This window comes from Odontomachus brunneus, unplaced genomic scaffold (genome assembly GCF_010583005.1).
Source record: "Odontomachus brunneus isolate Ranch 3 - 2012 unplaced genomic scaffold, Obru_v1 Obru_scaffold_074, whole genome shotgun sequence".
NCBI lineage: Eukaryota > Metazoa > Arthropoda > Insecta > Hymenoptera > Formicidae > Odontomachus > Odontomachus brunneus.
The window spans coordinates 1,015,531-1,034,898 of NW_022639524.1; the positions used below are offsets into that span (position 1 = coordinate 1,015,531).

Here is a 19,368-nt window from a genome sequence, read left to right on the forward strand (position 1 = left end):
GAGAGAGAGAGAGAGAGAGAGAGAGAGAGAGAGAGAGAGAGAGAGAGAGAGAGGCCGCCTCGCGCGTCGAATTATTATACAATATCGCGGAATTTTGCATTGCGAGCGATCGCTCGCGACTCGCGTGCTGTGCGATCAAGTTAATGCGCGTAACAGCGCGCGCCAGCGTGACTTGTAACATACGGCCTATCGACAGTGTCGTGAGCGTGCTATGTACCTTCAATTGATTATAATTTCAATGGAATGCATCGCCCGCGCGCACGCACGCGTTCGTGATAGACTATCGCCGAGTTCCCGCGACGTTGTCTCGATCAGTTTAAAAGATTAACGAGACGAATAGGAACGCGGGCAGAAGCGTTTCGCGTTTGCCCGCTTTCGGAATTGTAAAGAGCGCGCGCGCACACCTAGAGTTTCCTGCTTCGGCGCAAGCAACATCGCTTATCTAACATTACATAAGACACACAAATGTTATCATTGTCAATGTCAACAAGGCGACGAGCGCGAGAGGATACGAGACGACGTGTGTCCGCGATCGATTCGCGAGACGGAAAATTCGCGCGCGCGGCGGTGCTCTCGCACGATTTGTGTCACGCGAAGGACCGCTCGCGGACAGAAGTATCGATAAGTACGTGATCTTCGTAGATAAGCTATCGCGAAAACACACTCAATGGTTATCGCGATTCCCACTCATGATCATCTGTTTCTCGCGAATTCCCGAAACGACCGACGATTATTTCGTCGACTGAGACTATCGGTCGTTCGAATCTGCAAAAGTGTATACTCACGGCATACCGATGGATCTACATGCCGTAGAAATTCAGCAATTAATCCCGATAGACTGTTAACACGATCTTTTCTTAATGAATCGTGCAAATCACCGTGTACGTATGAGAGAGTGGAAGCTATTGTTTACTCTTCCGCTCGCGATGTCGGCATTCACCTGGATGGAACTCGCGAGAAACGGCTATAGTAAGAGGAACGTACCCCGTGTTATCGGCATCGCTCGCTCGCTCACACACACACACACACACACACATACACAACGGTGGGTCGATCGTGAAAATTTTCCACTGACACACAGTACCGAGAATCGGCGGTTTTCCCCGGCGAAAAGGGACAAAGAGGCGATGACGAGACCGGGGAGGAAGAAGTGAAAGAGAAAGAAACGGGAATCGCGCAACGTAAGCTCGTAAAAGCGCGGCGGAGGATCGATAACGACTAACGACAGGCCACGGCCGATCGTGTTGTTGCGGCCGACGCGTGTACGACAATACATGAAACGTTCCGGATTCGCTTTGCGATCCCCGGCTCTACACCTGCTGGGTCTGTGTTCCCGGTGCCACCACCGCCGTCGCCGCCACCGCCACCACCACTACTATCGTTGCCACCAGCCACGTATTCGCAGCCTCGCGAGCGAGAACGTTCATCACATTGAGAGAACGAAGGAAGGAACGAGCGAACGAGCGAGCGAGCTAGCTAGCTGGTGAGCTAGCGAGTATACGTATGTCGATGACGACGACAACAATTACTTCATTCTGTCGGAACACGCGGCTTTTGCATTCACCAATCCGTGAATCCGTATGCCGGCGGTGTACGATGCGCGTACGCCGGCGACGGCGACGTTGAATCGCGTAATCGTGTACGAGCAAGCGCCGTGTCTTCCTGGATCGCTCGGAATTACAACAGCATGGTTTTACATATTATAGATTGATTGATAAGTTCACAGAGATTTTGGCCGATACTTCCATAATCAGGCACAATTTTATTTTTTTTTCGTTTCTTCCAATTCACCATATGCCAATAAAAAAAATGACCTTAGTACATGTTTTCTTACATACATAAGTTTATAGCCAACTATAAAACTATCGGCCTTCAACCCTTCGCATAAATCTTTCTACGAACTTATCGAACGCCCCGATAGATATACAAATATATATATATATATAAATACATATATGCGTGGGTGTAGCTTAGTTGCACGCACCATGATAAAGCACCAAGTCTCGGTCGGGTCAGCTCATAAAGTAAAAATACCGATTCCTCAACATTCTTATCGTGTTTGAGTTTTTAAGCGTGAATATTTAAACTTTTTCAACATAGAATACATTCAGTGTATGTACATATTTTATGTTGAAGGTTTAAATATTTGTATCGAAAGATCAAAACAATAAAGATGCCCAAGATTAGACATGTGTCTGGGCAATGGTATTTTTATCTTACTAGATTAAAAAAAAAGCGAGATTCCGTTAGTTCCATTTCTAAAACTTGCTCATCCGTTACTTGATGTCACTCATACGCGTGTACTTGTTTCAATCGGCATATCGTTAATTCGCACGTCCACACGTATTCGTGGCTCGTTTCTAACCGGGACACTGGGAAATTCGCCAGTGTCCAGATTGCCTACCCGCGTCTGCGCCGTCGCGATGGAACGTGCTCTAAATTATGTAAAAGCAGCATCATACTTCGTCCCGTGCATGCTAACCAACTGTGGATTTATTTCGCAGCATTGCCATACACGGATCGTCTTATGGTTCCTCAAGCCAACGAAATCTTTTACAATACGCTCGATTTCACGAATGGATCGGCGACGTGTGAGTCGATACGCGCGGCAGCCTGATCACAGCAAAGTCAAACGGTCACACGGCTCCACGTAGCTCGATGTACAAGTTCGATCGAGTCGCTTACAAATCGGTCAAGTGTTTTTCTTTCTTTCGACGAGCTCTTTGTGCTGCACGCGCCGACATACACGTTTAGAACGTAAATAAAAAGTCGAATTATAAATAGCTGTTGCTTTCACCACGCTCGTTACTATTAGATCTTTATCACGTATGCGATAGCTTCCGCGTTTTTGCATTCTTTGTGTCACGAATTGTGTGGCGTTTCTCTAGTCGTCTGCGCGAGGTTGTGCCGGTGTCTATAACGGATAAGCCGGGAAGTATCGGAACATCTCGTACACAGAGCGCGATTTCGCGTTCTGCGAACTCAGAGGAAGCGGGCAGCATCGCGTTATTCGCGAATCAATCGCAACGTCTCGCTCACGCAATCGATGTTATCGAATACCCCCGACGTAATCTTGTTCCTCGACGAGACTCACCTTGGCCATGTCGTGGGTGGGACCTCGACGACTCGACGATATACGGTTGCCCCTCGTTCGCGTTCGATCTCGCGCGTTCCTCGAACCTCGTGGAAAAGCGCGACGAGAACGTCACTCGCATTCCCACGTTACCGCCGCGGTCGATGTCGTCTCGTTATTCCTTCCGCGCACGTATCTCGCCCAAATCTGCTGGTACAACGTATGGTGTAACGACTTTCACGACGACGATGATGACACGACGCTTCGCGTCGTGTTCTGTCCTATCCCGTCCCGTCCGCGTCGCCTCGCGCTGATCCCTTGCAAGCGCGACGACGCTCTCGACGTCGGCGTCGTCCGGCGACAATGTTATTGATCGACGCCGCGCGGAGGCGTCGCTGTATCGCGACCAGAGTAGGGGGTGGAATCACCACCACATCCTCGCGATCTGGCCGGTTCGGTGGTGGAGGCGCCGTCGAAGCGCCAAAATATCTTCGTCCTGGGTTGGGGTTTGTGGGTTTGGCCCGGGCTCGGAAGGGGTCGACGGAGCGGAGAGAGGTAAAATCGTACTCGAATCGACGTACTCGACTATGCCGAGATTATTGCGTGGATGTCTCGCGGCTACTGAGCATCTGCGGAACGTCCTTACTCCGATATACCGATTGCTGTCGAAACACATAATGACGTGTAAAAAAAATATCAACTTGGCGTTGATATTTCGAGTTTTCCTGACAATAATAGAACGAGTGTCGTATTGGTGTACTGCCGAGAGGCTATCTTCAGCGTGATTTTCAAGGTTATGCGCGTTTGTAAATAGTATCACTTATAATAGTAAAGTGGACTCACTTTTGTTCCCAAATTGCTTTTCCGTTCGCCATTTTGCAATCGTACACCTCGCCGCCGGGTGTTATTTGATTCACGTTTCGCATAATGTATGCATTATTTGTGTTTTCGATTCGCGGGATTCCAAACATAGAAAAATAGGAATACCTGATTTGCGGCAAAATCGTGCCGGCTGTGACATCACATCACGTTTTATTTTCCGTAATATACGCGCTCTTACCGTCGTCCGTTGCAATCGTCCCGTTCGAAGCTAGGGGAGGTGAAGGACAAAATAATCGATATCGACTTATTTCATATCGTCCGCTTGATTGGCGACTGCAGCGCCGTCGTTATGTGCGGCGGATATTGGAATTGATAATTAATCCGGTGGCGTCTTTGCCGACGATGTCGAGCTCTCTCTAATCGATAAATGTCGAATATATATTCATGGATTGCAAATACACAGATGGGTCGCTCTTCCTCGAGGAGTCATCAAGTAACTTTTGATGCAGGGACTTTTAGTCGTCAGTAATTTACTAGTGTAATCGAAAAGTTGTCTTTTCTTTGTTGAATCCACTCTATGTTTCAGTTTGTTCTGGTTTGTTCTCTGAAATGAATTTCGTTATCATTCTGCTATGTCGTTTTATGACTTTGTGTCTGGTGAGTCGTGTAAATAAATAAAAATGCACGTTTGCAGTTGCCTATTACCGTAACCGAGCTTTGTTCAAGTCGGTGAAGGTTCGTCAGCATTGTACTACCAAGAAATACAGTGATACTGAATTGTGTCGCGTGCTTTCCAACGACTGTGCGAATCGGTTCGGTTCATCACCGCTCAACGTTATATATTTCCTTGAATGAAAGTGAGATTTCTCTACGAACATTTCTAATATTGCAATTGTATGTTTAATCTTATTTACTGTAATTGTAATGGAGTTTGTGTAGATATAATTTAATTTATGTTAACCTCTAGGTTATAACATATCCGGGCAAATGGCGGATAAGGCTATAATGAAGGTAGAACTTCATTTGAGGCTGATTGTTCCAACTTCTTCTGGTAAATTAACTGATAGTTAAATCATATGTTTGTCTGTTTCTCCTTCAATTTAGACAAAGACAAACATATGATTTAACTATCAGTTAATTTATCAAGAAGTTAGAACAACCTACTTCTTAGAGTTGGATTTATGTTTCTTAATTGTGTAACCTCGAATTTGTTTATATTTACAGCAAATTGCTGAACAAAAGCTTAAGGCTTTTTCGATTGGTACAATGGGTAAACGCCCATTGAGTAAAAAAGAATTGGAAGAGCAACGCAAAAAGGAACAGGAGCAAGCTGCGGCTCAAGTAAATAGTGCTCTATATTATTTAACTTTCTTATTATCTCAGAATACTTTATATCAATTATTATATTGTGTATAGGCATTTGAAGAATTTGTGGCAACATTTCAAGAAACACCTAGCAAAACAACCAATAAAGTTTGGGTTAAAGCAGGAACATATGATGCAGGCAAAAGACGTAAGTATAGTTGCAGTCTTATATATATTCAGGAAAATTTATCTTACACTGATCATTAGATTTATAAATAATTTTTATTTTACAGAAGAAGATACAAGAGAAAAGGGAAAGCTTTATAAGCCACAGTCAAAAATTTCAGAACTACTTGATAACAGATCATCAGCTGAACAGGCTCAAGAATATGCACGACTACTTGGTACAAATGAAAGGAAGATGGACAGATTGGGAAAGAAGAAGAAAGAAGGTGAGAAGAAGAAGAGCAATCTTGAATTATTCAAGGAGGAGTTGAAAATGATACAAGAGGAACGTGAAGAGAGGCACAAATATAAGGGTGTGGTAAAGACTGTAATATCTGCACAATCTGAAGACCCAATGCTGGCTGCTTTGAAATGTGTGGAAGGTATGTATAAGGGTATCACAAAGTTTTTATCTGTATATTTTGATTTTGGTGTAGTTAGGGTCTTAAACTCTTCGATGAGATAATAAGATCAACCTTGTAGTGGAATGATATTGCAAGTATTTTTTATTACGATAGCATTTATATCTGTAGCATAATTACAACTTCAGTAGGTAGTATATCCTCATATCCGGATCCGCGAAAGGCTAATCTGCATAACTTCGTTGATGATCCCCGTCTCTTAGCCCTGATATATGAGGGTAACCATTGTCCTTCCTTACCTTTATCCTTGCCATCTTGCCCTGTGTTGTATTTATGATAGCAAAGACTGACAAATTTATTGTTTTGCAGATGGTTCATTCGACAATGGCGATCCAAATACTACAAACTTATATCTAGGAAATTTGAATCCAAAAGTAAAATGTTACTTCTTTACACTAGGCTATTCCATTATCATTAATATCACCATGGCCATTATTACCAATATATTATACTATATTATATTTTTCTCTTTCTGTTATAACAGATCACCGAGCAACAACTGATGGAAATATTTGGAAAATATGGGCCATTAGCTAGTATAAAGATAATGTGGCCACGCAGTGATGAAGAGAAAGCCAGACAAAGGAACTGTGGTTTCGTTGCATTCATGAGCCGTAAAGATGGAGAACGGGCACTGAAAAATCTCAATGGTGAGAATATGGCAAGAGTGTTTTCAAAAGACTTAAGCTGTGTATAAAAAACAAGTTCATCCATTTATGTATATAATTTTTTATTTATCTGTTTATTCGCTATTTTTTCTATAATCACTTATAATGATTTTATATTCGACTTATAATGAGAACATTAAAGACATGTTACCACAATATGATGAGGTAGGTCGCGACATAATGCAGTATGAGATGAAGTTAGGCTGGGGAAAGAGTGTACCAATTCCGCCTTACCCTATTTATATTCCGCCCGCTTTGATGGACATCACGCAGCCACCACCTCAGTCTGGTCTTCCGTTTAATGCTCAACCGCATCGTCGCGACAGACACAAGGTACACGAAATAAAGCAATTGAGGAGCGCAATTAATAAAATGCTCAAATATGCGTTTAAACGATTTCGTTTTCTTCTTACTTGAAATTACCCTCGAGGATAATCACGTTCCGAATACATATTTATGTATTATGTAGCTCTACTTCTTTTTTTTTTTTTTTTTATTGCATAAGTATGTCAGTAGTCGCAGGATTAAAAAAGGCAAAATCTAATACTATACTAAGGCTAAATCCTTTTGCGAAAAATACTAAGGAAGGTCTGACGAAACACATTTTGCGCTTAATCTCATTGATTCAACATCTTCAAGTTGAATCATCTTTATTATATGCAATCTAACACGCACATATCGAATAAATTGCTCTCAAAATAGTATTACGCAATAAAATGGTTTTTACATGGTTTTACGATAATTCGTCTTCATATTTGCCGTGCGATCGATAAAACGATACTTCAAGACGATTGATAAGAAATTGCCATAATAACTTTTCCTTGCTAATTTACGTTGGAATCGTATAACCATTTTTGGAACATAATCTCAGATACCACGTATCCGCAACATCCAGACCGCGGACCCGCAGGAAAAGGAAAACTTTGAAAAGGTAAAATTATCCCTTCTGACTTCAGAATTGTAGTATATATTACGTTGACGATAACAAGATATATACCTCCAACGTTTAGTAACTTCAATTAGATATTTAGTCTGAATGATCTCGATGCTTGTTTTATTTATAAAATTCCTTGTGTACCGTTACCTATAATTAAGAATCATCATAGACTCTCGCACAAATTCATATATAATCTGTATATAAAAGAGAACTTGAAGAAGGTAATGTTCTAAGTGGGTAAAATTGGTAAGTTCTCTATAGAACGTAAGCATTTTGCATACAAAGACATTAATAACGATATAGAATGATGAATATATTTATATCTTTGTGTTACGGTTTGAAACACGAGTTCCTTTGCACAAAAAAAGCAACTCTAATTTGCGTTTACGAATTGTGTTGTATTAATTTGTTGGCGACCATTCTTGGGGTACACACAATTTTGGCATTTTGGATTGGAACGCCCTGTCATCTGTCACTGTTGTACTATCTGGACTATCAGGTTTTGCAGAATGCTGTTGTCAAAGTGGTTATACCAACAGAAAGGTATTTGTAATTTTAATAATATAATGTGAGAGGTCTGTAAGTACAAGAAATATAAGTCTATAAGTCATATTTCTATGTTTGTATGTGATATTTCGTGTCAACGGAGATTGATGTGAGTGTATACTTAATGAAGTTGTGCGTTATAGGAACTTAGTCATGTTAATACATAGAATGGTGGAATTTGTAATACGTGAAGGACCAATGTTTGAAGCAATGATTATGAATAGAGAACTGAATAATCCAATGTTCAGGTGAGATACTGATATGTGAAAATATATGTTAATCCATATATTCCTCGTCATAATTAAAAACTAAATTAATAAGAGGATTTTATTTCAGATTTCTATTTGACAATTATTCCGCCGCACACACTTATTACCGCTGGAAATTATATTCTATTTTACAAGGAGACGGACAAAAGGAGTGGCACACGGAAGATTTTAGAATGTTCAAAGGTGGAAGCGTATGGAGACCACCACCGATCAACCCTTGGACACAAGGAATGCCGGAGGAACTCATAGAAATGGAAGAGAGACAAGAGCCTAGAAGGGGTAGCCTTTCAAACAGGTAATAGGAAACTATAATATACATTTTTTACATACGTTTCTTAATTCAATTGTCAATAAAGTGCTACAGTCCTGTTTATGAAGAATATATATGATAACATTTTTAAACTTGTTCCATTTCTTCATAGTCAGCGAGATCGTTTAGAAGATTTATTGCGAAACATATCACCTGAACGAATAAAAGTTGCAGAAGCAATGGTATTTTGTATAGAACATGCAGAAGCGGCAGAGGAGATTTGTGATTGTATTTCAGAGTCGCTATCGATATTACAAACTCCAGTAAATAAAAAAATTTCAAGATTATACTTGATATCTGATATATTGCACAACTGTGGAGTTAAAGTGACTAATGCTACTATATATAGAAAGGCGTAAGTATATATAATTAATTTATTGTTCCCCTCGGGGTTACAATCCATTACAAATTTACTTATTTCTATCTTACCTCTAACTTACATCTATACTACATCTAAAATTTTACACACATATCCCCCACACCTATCCATGCCTATCTACTTCTACAACGCTCTGCCTAGCCTGAGGACCTCTGCTTCCGCTGTATTCCGCGAAACATTCTCTCCTTCATTCACTCTAATCCTCCTAACACCATTCTCTCCTTTCTCTCCCACACAGCTTCCACTCACCTTTCTATCTTCCTCATTATCCATCCTCCTCAATCACTCCTCCTACCTTTTCCTCTTTCCTCCTATCCTTCCATCCCCCATCTCCCTCTCTTCTTGCCACTTCTAACTTCTTGCCTTTTCAGCCACTTTTCTCCCTCCCCTTACTCTTCCAGCACTGTTTCCACCATCTCTTGCCAACTCCTTCCGTCCCCCCATCCCAAACACTCCTCCTATACATGCTCCCATGATTCCTCCCTGAACCTATATATCCTACACTTTCTTCCCTCTTCCCCCTTCCAATACCAGTTATCCCTCATGCCATCTCCTAAACTTATAATCCTAAACTTTGCCACCCTCTGCCACCTACTCTCCCCTATCCCTTCTTCAAATACCCCGGTACCCCCTCTCCTTTTACATATTTGCACTATTTATTATATTTCGCTTTCCTTATCTTACCCCATTTTTCCTCTTTTTGCATTATTTTTTCCCTTCTAATCACTTTCTCGAAGCCCACCTCCTCCCTCTCCCGCTCCTCTTCTACTTCCCCTATACTCATTCTTCTATCCTCAAAGAAACTTCTTCTTTCATTCTCTCATTTCCCCACTTCTTTCCCTCTTTTCATCCTCCCTCTCATCTCCTCCCAACACCTTCTCGCTATCTCACTGCCCCTACCTTCCTCCATCCTTTTCTCGAATCCCTACGCTATCTTTCCCGCTCTTTCCCTTATCTTTTCCCTTTGTAGCTTTTCCGTCAATATATACCCTGGCGTCCCCTATTTCACCCCCATAACCCACTTCAGAAACCTATCATGCAACCTTTCCATTCCTTCTCTCTCCTTCCAACCCCACACCTCCACCCCATATCCCATCACCGATCACACCAACGAATTAAACAACCACATCCTCCTCCCCTAGTCCCCTTTAAATCTTCTTTTCCCTATTCTCCACATCTGACCCATTACCATCGCCCCCCTTCTCACCCTTTCCCTAACATGTTCTTCCTGTCCCCCATTTTTTTGCAAAACATCCTAAATATCTGAATTTTCTCACTTCCTCAATCACCCTCCCCTTCCATCTCCAGCTCATTTCTCCCACCTCCCCTCCTGAATCTCATTATTTTCGATTTCTCCGCATTTAATTCCAATCCCTTAGAAAGGCGTAAGTGTAATATTCGATAAAGTATTTCGCGATTGTATTAGAAAATATAGTATAATTTATGTATAATTTATAATATTATATTTTATGATTATAATATATATTATAATTATTATGATTATAATATTATAATATTTTATTTGTATTTTTTATACAGGTTTGAGACACGTCTTCTAGATATCTTTAACGAAGTCCACCAAGCATATAAACAATTTGATAGTAGATTGAAGGCTGAAGGATTCAAAGTTCGTGTTATGCGAATGTTCAGAGCATGGGAAGATTGGGCAGTGTACCCGAGAGATTTTTTAGTTAAATTACAGAATACTTTCTTAGGACTTGTTTTGGTAAATCATACATTTATAAATATGTGTGTGTGGGGACAGGACGTTTATCGGTAATCTCTTTTTAAGATGGACGAGCCTGAGCCGGAAAATGATGAAGATATCGATGGTGCACCATTGTCAGATGTTGACGGGGATGGTACTGAAGACTTGGATGGAGTACCGTTGGATGGTGCTGCTTTGTTGAAAGGTGCTATGAAACATGGCCTCACACCTCAAGCGACTTCAAATTATGACGATATCGATGGAGTGCCAAGTAAGTATCTTCTTTTCGAAATAAGTATGTGGTATAGTATAAATATGTAATAAATAAGCGCGCGTACAAATGCGTATAAATACATAATATAGCATTTATACGTTTAATGAAACGTTTATTTGCCACAGTGGATGAAGACATCGATGGAGTGCCTATGGACGATGACGACAGCACGAATGCACGAAACAAAGAAGATGAAAAGAAATCGTCAATGCCGGCTGGATTTGTTCCTTCGCGATGGGAAACTGTCGACCCTGATCAGGTCTTAAAATATTGGCGATAAATAATATTATTATATATTTTTCCATGAGAAACTTATTTATAACGCCAATTTTATTATTAGGTGGAAGCACAGGCAATGACCACCAGCAAGTGGGAAGAGTTAGGTCAAAATGAAGATTCTAATTCCCAAGATACTAGTATGGATTCTAGGTAAAATTTCTTTTGTTGCATCTGATAATAACGTTGTTACATAATTAACATTAATATATATATATATATATATATATATATATATATATTAGAATGTGTTCACAAAAAATTACCTTAATAGCGGCAGAGATTACAATGAGGAAAGGCGAAACAGATTGCGCGAAATCGAAGTAAAAATCATGCAATATCAAGATGAATTAGAAAGCGGTAGAAGAACGTTAAAATCTGGTATGACGATACAAGGCCAAGTGGAACACTACAGAAAGAAACTTATAAGAAAGGTAATTTTAATGTACATAATATTATGCTTATTTTAATGATATTGTAAAATATAAAACAAAAAAAAACTGATAGAGCGAGAGAGAGATGAAAGATTTAAAGAGCGAAGAACGTGATGATGATAAACGAAGAGAAAAGAAACGGAGCACAACGCCGGAATCTCCTAGTCATTACAGAGATCGGAGACGATCAACGAGTCCATCAGCAAAGGGCACAAGATACAGGTAAATATGTCCCAGACTTTTATACGCTTCTTTTTCCTGTCTTTTTCATATATTTTATATTATAGAATAAGATCTAATAATAAATATCCTCCATACTGATAATGCCTAACTTAGAAATTTATTAATAAAAAAAACTTTAATTTATATTTTTTAAAGAAATACACAACTCTAATATTTCAGATCTCGCAGCAGATCACCGCGCTGCAAACGTAGATCTAGATCACCATATAAGAAACGTGTGCCAGTTACCCCATCACCACCTCGCATTCGACGTACACCATCGCCTTCCTTCTCCTCATGCAGAGGATCATCACGTAGATCTCCCACTAGTGAACGTTGCGATAGGAAAAGACGTAGATCACCATCTCTGTCGCCACCGCCGCCTCCGCGTACTTCTTCCTCTAAACATAGAGCTTGTAGTCCACCTTCTCCTTCCCCGCGTAAACATAGGCACAAGCATAAATATTAAACCACGATATGTTGTTTAAGAAATTACCTTCTTCGCAGAAAAATTCGGATACTCTATTTTTTAGAGCGTACAACGTTTATTACCTCACTCTACATTCACATTGATGAGGTAGGTTTTGATGGAACACTGAACAGACGTGATTTATCTTAATCATAATTATTTCTTCATGCAACTATCTCTATATCGTCGAAAAATGTAACTAATAGAATTTTTCAATACTTAATTATTTTAAAATAAAAATCTTATTTTTACACTATAAAATATTTCGTATCATGTTTTGTGCTGCATAACAGGAGAATTCATATGTTTCATAAAACTTTAATACTTAAGCGCTCACTACTAGTGACTTTCGATCAAATTGATCCGTGCAAGTTTTATCTAATATATATATTTTCTTATATAAAAATATACGAATAAAAGAAAAAAGCTTCATTTATTACAATGTATTATCAAATTTTTTTTAATTTTAAAGATTTAACACATATATACTTTTTCATGAGTGCTTAAGCGTTGAAGATGTAAAATATTTTACTGTGGGCTAAAATTTATTTTATATTGCATGCGCTCATTCAATATCTTTCAAATACATACTCGTTTGAAAATCAATTAACAGGAAAATATACATACCGATATAAAATATTAAGATAGAATAATTTTCTCTCTTTTCATGAAAAGAATATGTCATATATTTGTTAAATATCCTGAAAATATTTCAGGTCTGAGTGAAGTAATGTTATTTGTACATGTAACAAGACTATTATTTTCTTGCATTGTAAACATTTCGAATAAATCACTTTATATATATAAAAGAATCTATGCAGTTTTAATTTTGCCTGTACATTGACCTTTTGAAAAGGCAAGGGTATATATATATAAATATATATATATATATTAAAATTTTTCATGCTATATTTTTGTGTATAATTTATTGATTTTTGGACAGTTACGACATATCTGATAAAAGTGATATTTTTTTTCTTTTCCTTCGTATTAATTCTATTTTAAATATATATTAGATCAGTCCTCTTTGTAAAAATCTAATGTCTTTGATATATCATTTTTATATATGTTATATATCAATAGTTAAATCTTTTAACAAAATTGAAACATTTGAATTAAGTCAAGATATTCTTATGTACAACAAATAAAAGTGAAACAGATAATAAGTTGATAATAAATAGATGAAAAATAAGAATATGGAGAAATACGAAGATTATAATTTTTCTATATACATGAAATTGACTGGTATTCTAATATTTGGAAACTGCAAATCACACATTGTGTTAATAATGTACAATACAAACGTAGGATCGTTTGTACAGAAAACAGTAATTTTTCTCATTGCTTGAGAAAACAAGTTTATATCAAAATTATCTTACAGGAACGCGCACATATATTCTAATCGAGAAATTCTCCAATTTGAGGTACCTTAGACTCATTTTCTTCATGAACGGTTACGTCATCAGTATTTGACACGTTATTAAAATTATGAACTTTTCCTCCACCTTTAGCTTGAGTAGTATCTGCTTCTTTATTTTTTATTCCTGTTGATTGTTGAGTAGGTCTTCTCGTTTGGGAGTCCTTTGGCGTTTTAACATCTGTTTACAAAAATAGTTTAAAACGTAAATAATTTCTCAAAAATTACATTACTGAAAATTACAAATTATATTTGAATTAATTTATCAACTTTTATAAATAGTTTCCCAGACAACATAATGTCTAAAATAGGGATATAAGACGTCTTAAAGATAATCTTTAAAATGTCTTTCAGACGATTTACGTATAAATGTCTTTAAGGCGTCTTAAAGATTATCTTTAAGACGTCTTATGTTCCAATTTAGTTATTATGTTGTCTGGGTTTGCTAAATTCTTATACGGTTTAAATCTTTTTATAATTAGTTAAAAATAAAATATTTTTTTAACTGTCAGACATACATTTGTTTCGGCAATCATACATGTCTTTCAAACAAATTTTCAAGTTCTGTATCACCAGACTTGAACTTTTAAACCAACACCTAGTGCTCCAAACGCTCAATCCTATCACAATATGTCATATTGATGTTTCACGTTGCTGTACTGTGACCGATTTAGGAATCCATTTAATTAATTACACGAGTTTTCTTATTTTCTATCTCTAATTAAAAGTTGATAAAATCACATATAACGTACGTAACAAGTGAGATTGTACATATGCTTTTCAAATAGTATGTATACAGCGCCACTTGTAACAATCTAATAATAATCCTCCATGCTCATTTTGACTATCGCATATCTGCTAAATTTTGATTCACTTATAACTAATTAATAGATAATTTGCCCAAACGCGTCTATATATACTTAAAAAAACTTGTGAGATAATATGTATGAGATGGTAATGTCATTTAATTTAATTGGGAAAACAAAGTATTTGATAGAATTATAATACATATAAATATATATTTCCCAGTCAACAGCGGGCATTAATTACATTACATTTATGTTATAATTTCGCACTCAACAATGTAAATGCGATATAACATATAGTGTTATATTACATTTAGATTGTAACATAGATGTAATGTACTTGGTGCTCGATGTTAAATGGGCTATTTATATATACTTAAATAGGTATAGACAAAACTATACTATTAATCATTAAAAATAAGAGAATACTGGAGAAATTCTATTTCTATATGTATATATATATATATATATATATATATGCATTCAAAATGTATATTACTTAATAATTTTTTTATTTACGTTTCCATTCTGGCAATTCATCATGTTCCTCTTCTTCTTCTTCTTCTTCCTCTTCTTCTTCCTGCTCTTCTTCTTCAGCTTCACTATCTTGAGGAGTAGGTAATTTTCCATATTTTGCATCAAGCTTAGCTATTAACTCCGAATCGTCCACATTTTCAATTTCCTCATCTTCTTCTTCCTCCTCCTCCTCCTCTTCTTCTTCTTCTACCTCTTCTTCTTCATAATCTTCTGCACCAGAAATACGCTCGCCTTCTGATATTTCTAATTCGTCACCTTCGTAATCATCATCTTCTTCTTCCTCTTCTTCAGATGATATTATTTTAGATTGACCTCGATTTTCACTAATTTCTATAATTAAAAAATATAATAAATAAAGTTGTGAAACATGCAGTTTATATGGAAGATGTAAGAAAAAATGACAAAATATTATTAACCGCACCTTCTTTAGCTTTGCCTTGAGTTGACCGTACATCTTTTTCTTTCACTCCACTTTGTGGGATTAGTTTCTCTACATCAGTTAGAACATTTTCTTCTTGCAGATTACTGTACTTAGACCTTAAGTCTTCATAAGTTTCTACTTGCGATTGCGCACGTACTTTACTTTCAATATTTTCAACTGTTTTGATTACTTGTTTAATATGAGGAGGTGAAACTATTGTATTGCGTCTTGCAAAGTCAGATGTGTCGGTTGTATTCCGTGAAGAAATATCAACTGAAAAATTAAATCACGCAGTGTTGTGAATAAATATATAATCAGTTATTAGGTAAACACTGAGATTTTTTTTATCTATGATAAATTCATCTGTATCAAAAATTACTTACCTGTGACTTTTCAATTTGACTTTGTAATTACAAAAAAGTGTATACGACAATATTATACCTGAAATCTATTTCACATCTGATACGTCTAAATAATCCTAACCAGGAAGAAATGTGTCGAAATGAGGTAATGTGTGTAACATAGAATTTACCGTTGTTCCACCGTCTAACGAGAACGAAATGTGCAGCAACGAGAAGTGCAACACCGACTCCGAACTTCACAGCCACTGTAACCACCATATGTTATTTCTGATGTTATTTCTTTACCATAGAAAAGTATTGTAATATGTAACAGCGACATTTTTGTCTGCCAATTAAGACTGCGATATTAAAGAATTAAACAAACTATGAGCATGGAGGATTATGTCAATAGTTCATCATACGTAATTATTCAAAAGTATTTTTTTAATGCGTTTGTTGCCTCGCAGATTACAGTTACTCACCGCTAGGAGATTCTTCTTCGATCTCTTCTTCTTCTTCAGGTTCACTGTCTCCATCACTTACATCTTCTTCAGGTTCTTCACTTTCTATCTGATAAAAAGGCATAAAGCATTAATCCTTAATTACGAGTATGACATGATGTACAAAAGTAATAAAGGTAACAAAACGTACCTCTTCTAGGGGTTCCGCACTATTATCGTCGATATCATTAACACCAGGTATACCCGTGAATTCTTCAGACACATCATTATCCTTGTCCTCCAAACTGTCGTCAGCTGCCTCAGTACTAGCGTCAAATTCCGCATCAAAATTGTCAGGTATATCAGTTTCTTCATCCGCATCGTCATCTTCATTTGTATTATCAATCTCTTCTAATATACTATTATCGTCGAATTCTTGTTGTGCATCATCGTCTTCTTCTTCATCGGCTTCCCCTTCGTCAATACCTTCGTCTTCTTCTTGGTCTTCTTTGCTATCAACATCTAAAGACAAGGAAAGAAAATTATTATTATAAACAAGTATTTGTAGGCTTTACGCGTTTCACGTACCATCTACTGCCTCCTCAGATTCTGCATTGTCTTCTTCCTCTTCTTCCTCTTCTTCTCCTTCTTGTTCATTTCCTTCTTCCTCATCTATTTCCTCCTCCTCTTCTTCTTCTTCTCCTGTTTCTCTTTCATCAGTTTCTTCTTCTTCTTCTTCGCCGATTCCTTCATCTCCTTCATCTTCCTGTTCTATACTTCCTTCCCCTTCTTCCTCTTCCTTCTCAGCTTCTGCAGATTCTTCCTCGTCATGCTCCTCTTTTTCTTCCTCCTCCTCTAATGCTTCTTCACTCGCTTCTGATGTTTCACCCTGATCGTGTGGCTCGTCACCATGACTAGGTAACGAATCATCTACCCAGCCTTCAAATATATTTGCCCATCGTGACGATGCTACTGGCGTGTCGACTTAACATATAAAATAAATTGTTGAGATATGATGTCAAGCATAAATTATTTTTGCCTCTTCTAAGTTCCTTAAGAAACTTAATGTTTTATAATTAAAGGATTTTATTCTGTTATTTACCATCTGTAGTCCCTCTGTGTTCAAAGATTATTATACCGATCAGTCCAACGAGAACGGCTAGTAAAACAAAGAATATGATACGTGCACACCAATGTCCGCCTGTGCTGCTTTCTTTATAGATATGAATAGACACATTTTCCGCAGAAGTATCGGTCGGGCTGATCAAAGTAGGCGGTGGAGTCCCAGTATCTTCATCGTCTAAATATGATATAACAGATTAAGTAGCTTAATGTATTAATAACATCATTTTTTATACATACTTAACATATTTGATATTTTATAGGGAAATTTAAATAAAGAAGAATTAAGAAAATAAAAAGAACAAGAGATCAGAACACAAAGAGAAATATCCCAATTATTTAATACATGTTATATATGTTTCACATAATATAATGTTTAAATTTTACGTCATATTGTACGAAATTTGTCGTCTCACCTCATATATACAAACACCGTTTTTATTAAAGAAACGCATAGGAAAAAATTAAGGAAGATGAAATACCTACGACTAAGAAAAAATTATGCCGTACCGATACTTGCACCACGTATCCTTTGTATAGTGTATTCCCCATCTGCTAGAAAGGTACGGAAAATAGGTGATACTAAATATAGCACACATACTCTAATTTATAGAAGATTTTTAGGGGTGCGCAAACAATGTAAGATACGATTTCCTTTGGCATTATCCATATATAGTCTTTATATATATATATATATATATATATATATATATATATATATATATATATATATATATATAAAATTAATGTATAGGCAGAAACTTAAAAATACGTATGAAAAATTGAGCTGCATTCATAAGTAACTTAACGAGAAATGCTTTTGGACCGGATAATACAGTTTAATCTATTTTTGAAAGCTAAAAGGTAGGTTGGCCCGAGCTTCTAAAACCCACAGTTTCTTAAGGAGCTTTGCCAAACTTTCTTGAATCGATCGAAATTCCATATCAAGTGAGGATTATATCGATAAATATCTAATCGTTTGCATGAGCCAAGGATCATATTAAATGTTATTTGATATGAAACCAAAATAAAACATGAAGTACCTCTATATAAATTAGTCATATCCAAAAATAAAGTGTTTTATAACTTTTCAGTGAGGCAAATTTTTCAGAAAATGACAGCAATTACATATATTTTCCATTAATATATTAATTCGCACTTTTTTTTATATTAAAAGAAGCAATTTGGAACACAACGTGTGTGTTTGTCACTCCAATAAATCAGTCGTAAAAATCCATGTTGGTGAGACATGCCGAATTTATGTAAAAATAGATAAAAATTGTGATGAAATGTGTGTCGCATACACACTCAAGCAATGAACAAGCTGTAATGCACGGATATTTTTGGCATCGAAAGGAGCAAGTATAAAATTGCATTATGCGCTCGTGATATTATAATCTCACGACTATGTTCTCGGGTATTGTACTCGTGATATTGCAATAGTCGGCACGCTCATGATCGTAAAAACGCTTGGAACATCGCAATAATCCTGAAAGGCCAAAAAAATCGTAAGTGCGAAAAAAACAGACTCATATTTTTCAGAAACGAAGGAGGAAGACAATGAGAGAGAAAACGAGGAACGCGCGTTACGGTGAAAACAGTAAGAGTACGTATCATTGCCGGGGATAAAAATAAAGAAAACAAACGTGTCGCTAAAAATATCGTACCGTGGGATCCGTGTTACGAAAGCGGCGATGTCAATTGAGCTCGCTCGAGCACGTACGCGCACCGCTGCTCCGTTTTTACCTTTTTTGCGCCGCTTGTCCTTTCGCTTTCTTGGCTGCACATCACCGGACATCGTTCGACGAGCGGAATATACACACACTTCCTCGAGCAGCAGCCGATCGTCTCGAGGAATTCGAATTTTCAAACGTCGAACACGCCCGCCGCACTATTCTACAAACATTTGATTTGCGGATGATGGAGCGACACTGCCAACCACGAA

At 37.4% G+C, this 19,368-nt stretch overlaps 4 protein-coding genes across 10 annotated transcripts in view; 1 reads left to right on the forward strand and 3 right to left on the reverse strand.

Annotated features, from left to right (window-relative positions):
• Window positions 1-3,677, reverse strand: part of LOC116847161 — a 22,573-nt gene extending 18,896 nt beyond the window's left edge. The window contains exon 1 of one of the 3 annotated variants that reach the window (XM_032821868.1): window positions 3,095-3,677. In XM_032821868.1, the coding sequence (XP_032677759.1) occupies window positions 3,095-3,103 (9 nt within the window). In that variant the 5' untranslated portion in view covers window positions 3,104-3,677. The other 2 variants (XM_032821866.1, XM_032821867.1) reach the window with 2 other exon arrangements.
• Window positions 3,463-4,104, reverse strand: LOC116847168. Its single transcript, XM_032821882.1, has 2 exons — window positions 3,917-4,104; window positions 3,463-3,735 (listed from the first exon to the last, which is right to left on the reverse strand). The coding sequence occupies exons 1-2, from the start codon at window positions 4,042-4,044 to the stop codon at window positions 3,498-3,500; spliced, it is 366 nt and encodes a 121-aa protein (XP_032677773.1). The 5' UTR covers window positions 4,045-4,104; the 3' UTR covers window positions 3,463-3,497.
• A 368-nt stretch (window positions 4,105-4,472) lies between these two features.
• Window positions 4,473-13,151, forward strand: LOC116847162 (U2 snRNP-associated SURP motif-containing protein). Of its 3 annotated transcripts, none has more exons than XM_032821870.1 (20): window positions 4,473-4,789; window positions 4,863-4,906; window positions 5,120-5,236; window positions 5,312-5,408; window positions 5,494-5,808; window positions 6,157-6,221; window positions 6,332-6,497; window positions 6,685-6,848; window positions 7,387-7,446; window positions 7,952-7,995; window positions 8,142-8,246; window positions 8,335-8,562; window positions 8,690-8,932; window positions 10,496-10,682; window positions 10,749-10,935; window positions 11,064-11,197; window positions 11,279-11,367; window positions 11,489-11,648; window positions 11,722-11,870; window positions 12,051-13,151. In XM_032821870.1, the coding sequence occupies exons 2-20, from the start codon at window positions 4,883-4,885 to the stop codon at window positions 12,337-12,339; spliced, it is 2,823 nt and encodes a 940-aa protein (XP_032677761.1). In that variant the 5' UTR covers window positions 4,473-4,789; window positions 4,863-4,882; the 3' UTR covers window positions 12,340-13,151. The 3 variants fall into 3 exon arrangements, with proteins under 3 accessions (XP_032677761.1, XP_032677760.1, XP_032677762.1); XM_032821869.1 differs by having other exon boundaries at window positions 4,473-4,752; window positions 12,051-12,339; XM_032821871.1 differs by lacking the exon at window positions 4,863-4,906 and having other exon boundaries at window positions 4,473-4,752.
• LOC116847163 (protein Ycf2) lies at window positions 12,545-19,367 on the reverse strand. Of its 3 annotated transcripts, none has more exons than XM_032821873.1 (10): window positions 19,170-19,367; window positions 17,934-17,975; window positions 17,404-17,601; window positions 16,890-17,285; window positions 16,513-16,823; window positions 16,344-16,431; window positions 16,053-16,127; window positions 15,521-15,793; window positions 15,082-15,429; window positions 12,545-13,937 (listed from the first exon to the last, which is right to left on the reverse strand). In XM_032821873.1, exons 1-10 carry the CDS (start codon window positions 19,219-19,221, stop codon window positions 13,738-13,740), a joined length of 1,983 nt encoding a protein of 660 aa, XP_032677764.1. In that variant the 5' UTR covers window positions 19,222-19,367; the 3' UTR covers window positions 12,545-13,737. The 3 variants fall into 3 exon arrangements, with proteins under 3 accessions (XP_032677764.1, XP_032677763.1, XP_032677765.1); XM_032821872.1 differs by having other exon boundaries at window positions 17,934-17,978; XM_032821874.1 differs by lacking the exon at window positions 17,934-17,975.
• Between the last annotated feature and the right edge of the window lies 1 nt (window position 19,368).